Consider the following 10,560-nt stretch of genomic DNA (forward strand, 5'->3'; position numbering starts at 1 on the left):
AGTGCAGCTCAACTCACACCAGCTCAGCTTGGCTCAGCGCAGCTCAACTTAGCGTGGCACGGCTCGGCTTGGCACAGCTCAGCTGGTCTCAGCTCAGCACAGCTCAGCTGGTCTCAGCTCAGCACAGCTCAACTCAGCTCAGCTCAGCTCGGTTCAGTGCAGCTCAGCTTAGCGTGGCACGGCTTGGCTTGGCACACCTTGGTTTGGCTCGGCTCAGTTTAGCGTGGCACAGCTCAGCTCGGCTCAGCCCAGCTCCTGCAGCTCAGAGGGAGGTGAGTTACAAGGCGCTTGGAAAATCGGAGTCAGCTGCAATTCTGGGGCAGCCAGGGCAGATCCACAGCGGCCATCGGAGCTGCCGGAGCCCCACCGCGGCTCCCAGCCGGCCGGCCTGCCGGGGGGCTCGGCCCTGTGGGGGGCTCAGCCCTGCCGGGGGGGGTCAGCCCTGTGGGGGGCTCAGCCCCGTGGGGGGCTCGGCCCTGTGGGGGGCTCAGCCCTGTGAGGGGTTCAGCCCCGTGGGGGGCTCAGCCCTGCCGGGGGGCTGCCCCCACCCGCCCAGCCGTGCCGGGCCAGGAGCGGGGGCCGAGCCGGGCGGGCTGGCGCAGGCAGCGTCACCCGCCTGGCTCCACCCCCCCATCGCAGGGGGCTCCGGCGTGACCCCGGCGCTGGGATGGCAGCGGGACAGTCGCACCGCGGCGGGACAGCGGGACGGTTCCCAGCCGAGCTGGTGGCCGGGCGCTCCGGCGGGGGTACTCCAGCCCATTTGCTTGCAAGTCGCTTTGTTGCTGCTGGGGGATTTTTTTTTATTATTATTTTTTTGAAGGGGGGGGGGGTGAGGGGGGGCTGGCACCGGCTATAAAGGCAGGGCTCCCCCAGCAGCCGGCATTCCCCATCACCATGGGCGCTCCCCTGCCCTGACAGCCCCTGCCTCCCCCGGGCTCGCCGTCCTCGCTGCCTTAGCGTGGCCCCGGGGTGGGATGGTGTGAGCTCCCCCCACCCCACCCCCGGCTGGTTCTTGGCAGCAGGCGAGCCCGCCAGCCGCTTGGATGATTTGATTTCTTCCCTGCCCGAAATTACTCCTGCCCAGATGCAGTGGATAATATTCATGTTGCTGTTATTCATCAGCTCCATGGAAATGCTCACGCAGAACCGATGGAAGAAGCAAGGTACGGTGCGCGTGGCTGGCTCGTCCCACTCAGGTACTGTGGAACAACTGGGGGCTGTGGGGCTACCGGCTCCCACCAGCACCAGGGCTGCCTGTGCTGAGTGGGCAGGAGGTGACAACCGGGGCTGATCTACGCCTGGGGCTGGAAGGAGCTGGGAACCAGCATCCCCCCAACCTAGGCTCTCGGGCCCCATTGGAGCCCAGGCGCGTTCCCCTCTCAGGCATGGCACGGGGCTGGCTCAGAGGTGTGTGTAGGAGGCAAAGCGCAGCCCCATGGCATTGCCTGCCCAATGCCAGCCCTGCCCTCCAGGCTGGCAGGGCTCAGGGGGACGCTGGCTGGCATGGGGACCAGCTGTGCAAACTCCAGGAGAGACAGGCACAGTGGGGATAGTGCGGAGCTGCCTGATTTGCTGATATTTCCCTTCTCCGCTTAATGCATTAAGTGCGTGGGGAGCAAAACCTCCTGGAGGGATGCTCAGAGCCACTGCGGGCACTGCCTGTCCCCCCGCCCCATCCTTCGCCCAAGCAGAGGCACCAGCCGAACCGCTGCTTGGTGCCAGGGCAAGAGCAGGGTGTGTGCCGAGGCTGTTCTGGGGCATGTTCACCCCTCCGGTGGGCACTGGCTTGTGTTCCCTTGCCAGGCAGTGCCGGCCAGCTGCAGGGAGTGGGGCCAGGGCTGATGCTCAGCTCCATGCTGGCAGCAGGTTTTGGAACTGGCATGTGCCAGGGTAAAGACAGAACCTGATGGGGCTCTCAGGGTCTGGAGGTTGGAGCCCAGACAGCTTTCCATGCGGCTGTTGCATGTTGAAGACACGCAGAGGCAGTGGGTGCATGTGATTATAGGGGTAGCCAGGCTGGCTGACAAATGCCCCAGGTGGGAAACGGCCTGGCACTGAGAGGGGCTCAGGGTGCCGCAGGCCAGCGCTCCAGTTGCTGGTACTTGTTGCTGAGCAGCCTGATGCTATGGGATGCACGGCAGCCTCAGGTCCTGGCAGCACCCAGGGGTCTGGCTGTGGCTCTGCACCTCAAATCTGTTATACCTCCTGGTACAACCAGTGCAGAAGGGCTGGCGCAGTCTCTGAGAGCTGGGAGCGCCGTGGGATGCTGCAGCACCCCACAACCACCCCAGTGCCGCCGGGAGCCGCCTACAGCCGTGCTCTGCTGCCGCAGAGGGATGGTCCAGGCAGCCCCATGCCCGTGAGTCTCCCAGTGCCTGCAGAGCCCATGGCGGCAGAGCTGGGCTCAGGGCAGACAGTGATGGGTGGTGTCGCACCGGTGTCTGGCACTGCTCAGGCACCCTGGTACCCTGTGTGCCCCCTGCCCAGTGCCCACCTCAGCTCAGCCCTGCACACCAGGTCTGCAGTCACCGCCGGGCAGGGGGAGGTGAACCCACCAGCCATCCCTCATTTCCCTGGTCCCACGGTTTCTGTGTGAGCCACCTTGTGCAGCACAGCCCTCTGCTGCTCTGCGGCGGTTCCCCGGCTTTGCTCCCAGTGGCACAGTCACATGCCATGCCATCAGCCCTGAGGCTTGTGGAGTGGAGGAATGGGACCTGGCCAGCTGAGCCTTACCCTGGCTCCACACCATGGGGCTATTTTTAAAGCTGGTGACAGGAACGAGGCCCCAGAGCCTGTGCAGGGCTCCCCACCTTCCCTGCCCCAGATGGGGGTTGGAAGGAGACTGGCAAAAAAAATAAAATCATCAAAAAGAATTAGGGAAGGGAAAGAGGCTCGTAAATCCCTGGGTCTCCAGGGAAGCTGCTCCAGCTGCAGCCAGGAACACGAATGTTGTCAGCGTTTGGTAAATATGTAACGGAGACCATAACAACTTAATGGATCCAAGGTGCCTCGTTAGCGCACTCCCAGCAGACGCAGAACTAACGAAGCCTCCTGGCCAGGCCACACCACACTGTGCTGCTGCCCAAGCCCCTGTGCCCCGGCAAAGGGATCAGGATGAGCCAGTTTGGGGACAGCTACATGGCACAGCTGCACCAGGGGCTGGCTTGCACTGGGGAAAGTTGTGCTAGCAACCAGCACACAGGGCTGTGAGGCATCATCTGCCAGCAGCTCCCCAGCTTCCCCAGTACAGACCTCTGCTTTCCATCAGCGCCTCAGCCCTGGCTGCTGCAGCCGTGGGGCACCTTCTGCTGTCAGCTCCTGGGAGTCAGGGAGGACCAGTGTCAGGCATCGCTCCGGAGGCTGAAACCGATGTCCATGCTGGGCAGCACCCAGTGCCGTGTCTTATTTGGCTCAGCCTCACTTGTTTGGCTCTGCGAGGACCAGAGCTGCTCCACAGCACATCCCTCCAGTGCCTGCCAGGGCCTGGACCTGGGGGTCTGCGTCAGCCCCAGGCTGTCCCAGCCACAGGCACTGGGCTCTGCTCTGGCCAGGCAGCCACCTCCTTAGGCCTTTGCTACATGCAAAAAAATCTTAATGCTCTAAAGTCTGTGGTCCGAGCGTGCTGTTGCTGCTGCACAACACGAGCCTTTGCTCAGGAGCACGTGGGGAGCCCACGGTGCCAGAGCTGAGCAAACTCTTCCCAAGCCAGCCAGGCACAGCAGAGGCACAGCCGCCTGCGCGCAGGAGCTTGGTGGCCCCTTACTGAGATGCCCAGCCAGCCTGTAGGTGCACAGACACCAGGTGCAAGTGGCCCCCAGTGCTCAGGGCTCAGCTACCCAGCTCCCAAAGTGCCCCTGTGCTGGGAGCATCTCTCCAGGCTGCATTTCTCTGGGTGCAGGGAGCTGGCTCGGGGAGGAGGAGCGGTTGGCAGGGTCTCTGTGAGCTGGGGCTGCAGGCTAGTGGGGGCTGGCACCCTGTCCTTGTCCCTGGGAGCAGAGGCCACCTCAGGGCCAGCTGCCAGCACACAGGTTGGGAGCACTGCAGACAGCCAGGCAGGCAGCTGGAGCAACCAGACAGATCCTTATCTCCACTCCTCTTGAGCCTTTCCAAAATGCTCTTTGTCCCCAGACACTTAACAGGCATCAACTAATTAATCCAAGCCAGAGCATATTTCTACCCACTGACCAAGCTGCTGTTTAGCTCCTATTAGGATGCTTCCCATGGGATGGGCACGGCTGGTGGAAGGACAGGGCTCTGGCTGGCACCTGTGGGCAGAGCTGGGCACAGGGCAAACCCTCAACCCTGGATGGGGTGACTGAGGCAGTGATGTGGGGAGCAACGGCTCCATGTGTCCCCACGCTGCCAGACCGGGGAGAGGCAGGGATCTGGGGAGTGGAGGGAGGTGTTTGCAGGGAGACAAGGCAGTGCTGTCACCCTTGCAGGTTGGAGAGGGGCTGCCACAGGGCTGGGACCGTGCCTCGTGCCGCAGCTGTGCCATGCACGTGTGCCGCAGCCCCCCTCCTCCGTTTGTCCCCCGCAGTGAGCGCTGGCCTGCTGGAGAACTGCACGGGCTGCGTCCTGTGCTCGGAGGACAACGGCTGCATCACCTGCCACCACCGGCTCTTCCTGCTCATCTGGAGGGATGGCATCCGCCAGTACGGGATGTGCGTCCACACCTGCCCTCCCGGCTACTTCGGCGTGCGGGGTCTGGAGGTCAACAGATGCACAAGTATGTCCCATGCCAGCCGGCGTCCCCCGCTGCTCCCGGTGCCCTCGCCTCCCCTCACCACCCTGTGGGTCCCAGCGCTGTGTGAAGGGCTGTGGCTGCGTTTCCCGCAGCATCCCTGGCGGCACGGAACCGCAGAGAGCCAGGGGCAGCCGGGCCATGGCGCTTCCTCCCCTTGTCCCTTGGCCAGAGCTGCAGCCCGCACCCCGCAGGTCTGCAAAGGGCTTTGGGGCCCCAGTGGGTACCTGGGCTGCCGGCACCAGGCTCACCATGTGCCAGCCCTCGGGCTCGCCTGGCTGACCAGCCCTCCTTCCCGGCAGAGTGCAGGTCACCCAGCTGTGAGAGCTGCTTCAGCAGGGACTTCTGCATGAAGTGCAAAGACAAGTTTTACTTGCACAAGGGCCAGTGTTTTCGGCAGTGCCCCCCCAGCACCACGGCACAGCCCGGCACCCGTGAGTGCCAAGGTAAGCAGCACCTGCACCCCATGCCGGTGGTCCCTGGGGATGTGCCTGGTGCTGTGTGGTCATCGTCCCCATTCTGCACCCCTGTCCCCCCCGCAGAGACGTGTGAGCCGGGTCCATGGAGCGAGTGGAGCACCTGCACCCACGAGAGCCGGACCTGCGGCTGCAAGTGGGGTGTGGAGACGCGGGTCCGGGAGGTGCCAGCAGCCGCCCGGGAGGAGGGTGCTGCCTGCCCAGCGCTGCTGGAAACAAGGAAGTGCCGCATGAGGAAGCACTGCCCAGGAGGTGAGCACCGCACTGCCTGCTGTCCCCAGGCGCCGGGGGTGGCTTCACGCCTCTCTGAAGCGAGCCTCGAGGTGCATGGCGGGAGGGGGTCAGTGGCGGCAGTCTGGCGGTGGCCGGAAAGCCTGGCTGTCATCTCCCAAGCATTTTGAGGTCAGTGGCTGCAACTGTGCGATTCTGGAGAAAGCCGCCGTCTCAGGCACATGTGCTGAGCAGCCCTGGTGCTGGCACTGGTGCTGGCTGCAGGGCTGGCGGGGACCCCTGTGGGCAGCATGCCAGGCTGGCTGCTCCCACCCCACAGCCCCCAAGACCGCCTGGGACTGGCCAGTGTCCCTTTCCACTGCTGGGCTGGGACAGGCACTGGCGTGAGCCACCGCAGTAGGACGAGGCTGCCAAGCTCCAGCTCCTGTCCTGCCGTGCTTGCAAAGGAAAAGGCATGGCTGGGGCTTTCTGCACCACAGCTGTGAATGAGGAGGGTTGAGACCCCCAGGGTAAAAACCTCCAAGCCTCAAAAATACCTGGAGCGGTCATGGAGCTGGAGGGCATCACCCAGGGGATTTCTGATGGCCAAAGCTTTGGTTGACACCCCAGGGCAGGGTCCTCCTCCATGGCTCACCCAGCCAGATGTTTGCCCCTGCGCCTCCTCCCACGGTGGCAGCACCGTGTCCCCTGGGTGGGGGGCTCCCAGCCACTGCTCCCAGCACCCAGACCTGTTGCGGGGGCCAGCCAGGCGGCGCAGGCGAGGGTGCGTGGCGGGCGATGGGAACCAGGAGGTGGCTGATGTCATTTTTGGATGCAACCGGCTGGACTGAAGCTGTTTTAATAAATCTCCACTTAATAACTGGCAGAAAGGGGGATTGCATGAGATACCGATCTGTAGGGCCTGGAAGGAGATCTGAGCCGCTGGCCCCAGCGGCACAGAGGTTTGCGGTTCAGAGCTGCGGGCTCACTGCGTGCCGCGGAACACGCCGACCGGCACCGCCAGTGCGACGGGGGCCAAGGGCGGCGGAGGAAAGGACTGTGCCAGGGGGGGAGGGGGAAAAGGATGGAGAAAGGGGGGCAGTAACAGAAGACATGCGTGCTGGGGCTGGGGCCACGGAGCCACGGGAGCAGATTCATCTCAGCATCATTGATCATAAATAATATTTCCCTGCTGACAGCACAGAGGGGCTGATTTCCTTCCCCGCCCAGGCCCCGACTCGCAGCTTCGGGGTGCCAGGTGGCATCGATTTCGGGGACATTCCCCTCCCTGACAGGCTGTGTCGGCTTTGGACCCGGAGAGCTGGTGACAGTTTGATGTGGCAAGTTTGGCGTGGGAGGACAGGCTGCTGTGGAGCACCGTGTCCTGCGGCGCGGTGCCGGTGGGTGCCTGCAGTGCTGTGACCACGTCCAGCCCTGCCTGGCACACAGCAGGTCCTGGCGACAGACACCGCAGTGCTGGCGCTTCAGAGGCGCCCAGTCTCATCAGGTGACTGAGAAGGCAATGGCACCCTGGAAAAGTGCTTGGCCTCCCGGCTTTGCCCGGGCCACCCGCTCCTGCAAGCTGGGAGCCCTGAGGCCACGGTGATGGGTGCAGGGAGTGGCAGGGCTTCTCTCTCGGGTCACTATCTGGGATCAGCTCCGGAGACCAGTCTGGCCCCAGGAAGGCAGAGGGAAATCCCTTCAGTGCCCAGGGAGCAGCCTCCACTGCCCCGGCCGGGTGGGCAGGAGAGGGCAGCCCCTCAGCGTCTGGCAGGCTGGCCTGGCCACCAGCTCCCGGACAGGCTGCTCCGTGTCCCCACCAGGGCAGAGCGTGCGTCTGCCCTCGCTCCCAGGCTCCTGCCCACCCGGCCAAGTGCTGGGTTATGGGATCCAGATGCTGGAGGAGGACGGCGAGTTCACTTGATGCAGCCGAGACACCCGCAGCCCGGGTGAGCCAGGGAAGGCAGTGGGACCCGACCGTGTGATGAGAGATTTGTGCCACCACTTCTGAGCTGTCTTTGGGCAGCTGGAAGGCAGAAGCATCTGCACTTGGCTGAGGCACAAAACCCCTCACGCTGCTGTAAATCTGCCTTGTGTGTCTGCCGCGCTCTCCAGACGCTTGGCGTTCGTGCTGTGCCCTCTCCTTTGTGGGTGGCAACTGTCTGGGAGATCAGAGCTGAAAAACAGAGTCGGGCAGGAAGAGAGCTGGAGCCCTTGGAAAGGATCGGTGACAACGGTGCTGGCACATGCAGCACCAGCCAGTTGCGGTCCCTGTACCGCTCACACTGGGGAGAGTGGCACTGGACCCCACTGTGTCACCCAGCTCAGGGTCAGGAAAGCACATGGTGGGCACAAGCAGGAAGGAGAGGAGAAGCTGCCGGGATCTGGGGCAGCTGTTCCACTCCCTAGCATGGGCTCCCCTTCCTGTCAGAGCCCACAGCATGGCGGGGCTTATCTTGCATCCCTGTTTGCTTTGTCGGTCCCGCAGCGACAGCTCAGCCAGCTGGAGGGTGCTTGGGGCAGCCCCTTGGGGCACGCAGAGGTTTGGGTCCCAGCAGCCTGACCGCACAGCGCCGAGTCCCTGGCGGGCTGTCAGCGGGTCAACCTTACCGGGATGCAGCCAGGCTGCGCTGGTGCGTGGCTCGTGCCACCTGGACAAGGAGCATCCACACAGGGAGGGCATCCCCAGGGAGATCATTAGCACCTATGCCTGGATGCACACTGAGGCCACCCCGCAACCCACCATGCCCAAACCCTCCTGGGGGCCGGCGGGATCCTGTGCCAGCCCACGATGGTGGGCAGCACCTTCCTCCAGCAGGGAGGCACGGCCCTGCACGGTGGCAGAGCCCAGCATGGCTTGGGGATGTTGGTGCAGCTCCTGTCCTGCTCTGACATCTGTGGCCCTTGCTCAGAGGGAAGCTGGGGTGCGCCCAGGCAGCCCCCTAGTTTGTTTGAGCTGGCTTCAGCCCATTCTGGGAGGTTTTGGGGGTATCCCTGGCCATGGGAGCTGGGGGGGCAACGCATCGGTGTCCTCTGCCCATGCCACCGGCACACTCAGACCCCCTGTAGGCCCACGCGGCTGTTCGGTGACCTGGAGAGGGCTCTGGGGTACCCCAAATCAGGAAGAGGGTCCTGTGCTCACACCCGAGGGACGATGTGGGATCCACATCCAATGGATGGGGCTCAGGCTGGATTTTGCTGCCCAGTCGACAAGCGAGCCCTCCTTTTCTCCTCCTTTTCTCTTCCAGAGAAAACTGAACCCAAAAATAAAGGCAAAAAGCGACAGAAGAAGCCGAAGACAGAAGCACACGCGGGTACCTAACGGCACTGGCACGGGAGCTGGGGCAGCACGGCGGGAGCCAGGCGGGAGCTCTCTGTGCCATGGCCAGCAGCACCAAGAGCTCCCGACCGGCTCCCACCGTGCTGCCCCGGCTGCGTCGCCCCCATTTTTCCATCCACAAAAAAATTGCACAATTTTCTCCCCCTCCTCCCCTTTTCTTTTGAGACAATTTATGGCCTGTAAAACATTTCCTTTTCAGAAAATCTAATTTGCAGTGTCCAAAGCAATGCCCTGGGGCTCGGGGAGGGGGTGACTCCTTTATTTTTCTGTTTTTCTCTCTCCCCCAGCCTGCTTGGCCCCTTCCCTTGCTCCAGCTGGGTGGGATGGGGTTGGTCCTGGGGTAGGACCCCACTGATGAAGACGATGCCTGCCTGAGTACCGTCCCTCAGGGCTGGGAGATGCCCTGTCCTCATGGGATCCTGATTGCACATGGGTGCTGGGGTGCACAACACACCACTGACTTGCTCCGGGTGCTGGACTGGGTCCCTCATCCTCAGCCACCGGCATGGAGGATGGCAGGACCCCCAGGATTGAGATCCCTCTGGGGACCATGTCATTGCTCACAGCAGCCCAACCTGGTGCTCAGCATCCCCACAGGCACAACTGTGGGCCAAATCCTGCCATCCTCAGGCTCACAGAAGGGCTGGAGGAGCTGCTCTTCCCAGCTGGATGCAGGCACAGAAATTTGGGGTGGTTGTGGCCGCGTTCGGTCCAGGACAGGGGTATACATGATGCAACTGCAGCTGCAGGAGGAAGCCTGGGCAAGGGATGCTGCTGCCTCCTGCATCCCACAGCCGGGATGCACTGGGGGCAGCCCCCCCAGCCCGCTCCCAACCATCATCTGTGGCATGACCTGGGGGTGCTGAACTCAGCTGTGCCAGCCTATCCTGCCAAGCCAGCTGCCATACTCGTGTCGCCTGCAGAAATAAATGGTGTGTGTCTGTGAGACACGGAGGGCTGTATCAGCATATTTGACACGTGTTTGCTCAAATTGCTGCTCCAGCCACAGGCATCTCTGTATTTGGGGGTTTGCCAGGGTCAGAGCCCCCCATCCCTGCTCCAAGCGTGGGCAAGGGGAGGCTGGGTCTGGCAGTGGGGTGTAGGGGCTGCGAGGGCCACACGGACCCTTCAGGGTGAGGGCACTGGGTGTCAGCATTGAGCTAGCCCCGGGAGCCAGCACGAAGCTGCCATAGCAGCTCCTCCGTTTGCTTAATGTCAAATAAATATATTAAACCTCCAGCATCCCTCTCGTCTCCCTGTTTTCCTCATTTCCATGAGATGCTGCTGGAGGGGGGTGCAGATACTGGCTGCAGCCACGGCATTACCCCTGCATCCCCAGCCCCGATGCAGTGGGCACAGGTGGTGGGCACGGCAGCCTGGCTCTGTGCCAACTCATGGCACTGCCAGGGGTGCAGGAGCAGTGGTGCCCCCCCGAGCCCCTCCTGCACTCAGCCAGACCCAGACCCTGATGTGAAGGGAAAAGCATCATCGGCATCAGACCCCTCCGTCCTGCAACGTCAGTCTGTGCCTGCAGGGTGGCTGTGGAGGGAGGGGGCACCCTGCACCCTGCCCTGGCCCCCGAGCACTGGCCGAGTCTGGGGAAAGATTTTATTTTAAAGTTTTTATTTAAAGCATCACCAGCATCACTTGGTGCCCGAGCCAGTGGCTGGAGCAAGCAGCAAGTGTGTCACCAGGACTGCTGCCCTGCTGGCCACTGGGCAGCATGGAGGGGCTCAACCACCATTTGCTAACCGGGTGGGAGCACCGAGTCGCACAGAGCCACGCCAGCT

General features: G+C 63.1%; 1 protein-coding gene across 4 annotated transcripts; it reads left to right on the top strand.

Moving 5' to 3' along the window:
• The first annotated feature begins 645 nt into the window (after positions 1 to 645).
• RSPO4 (R-spondin 4) lies at positions 646 to 10,009 on the top strand. Of its 4 annotated transcripts, none has more exons than XM_055723084.1 (6): positions 646 to 746; positions 1,123 to 1,196; positions 4,541 to 4,729; positions 5,047 to 5,190; positions 5,287 to 5,472; positions 8,679 to 10,009. In XM_055723084.1, the coding sequence occupies exons 2-6, from the start codon at positions 1,127 to 1,129 to the stop codon at positions 8,750 to 8,752; spliced, it is 663 nt and encodes a 220-aa protein (XP_055579059.1). In that variant the 5' UTR covers positions 646 to 746; positions 1,123 to 1,126; the 3' UTR covers positions 8,753 to 10,009. The 4 variants fall into 4 exon arrangements, with proteins under 4 accessions (XP_055579059.1, XP_055579060.1, XP_027669399.2 ...); XM_055723085.1 differs by having other exon boundaries at positions 1,123 to 1,163; XM_027813598.2 differs by lacking the exon at positions 646 to 746 and having other exon boundaries at positions 840 to 1,196.
• The last annotated feature ends 551 nt before the right edge of the window (positions 10,010 to 10,560 follow it).

The sequence above is a fragment of the Falco cherrug genome, chromosome 10, assembly GCF_023634085.1.
Source record: "Falco cherrug isolate bFalChe1 chromosome 10, bFalChe1.pri, whole genome shotgun sequence".
Classification (NCBI taxonomy): Eukaryota; Metazoa; Chordata; class Aves; order Falconiformes; family Falconidae; genus Falco; species Falco cherrug.

Coding starts and splice junctions, on each gene's coding strand:
- RSPO4 (XM_027813598.2), top strand. CDS start 1,085: ATGCAGTGGATAATATTCATGTTGCTGTTATTCATCAGCTCCATGGAA. Junction 5,191..5,286: donor CGGCACCCGTGAGTGCCAAG/GTAAGCAGCACC, acceptor TCCCCCCCGCAG/AGACGTGTGAGCCGGGTCCA. Junction 5,473..8,678: donor GAGGAAGCACTGCCCAGGAG/GTGAGCACCGCA, acceptor TTTCTCTTCCAG/AGAAAACTGAACCCAAAAAT.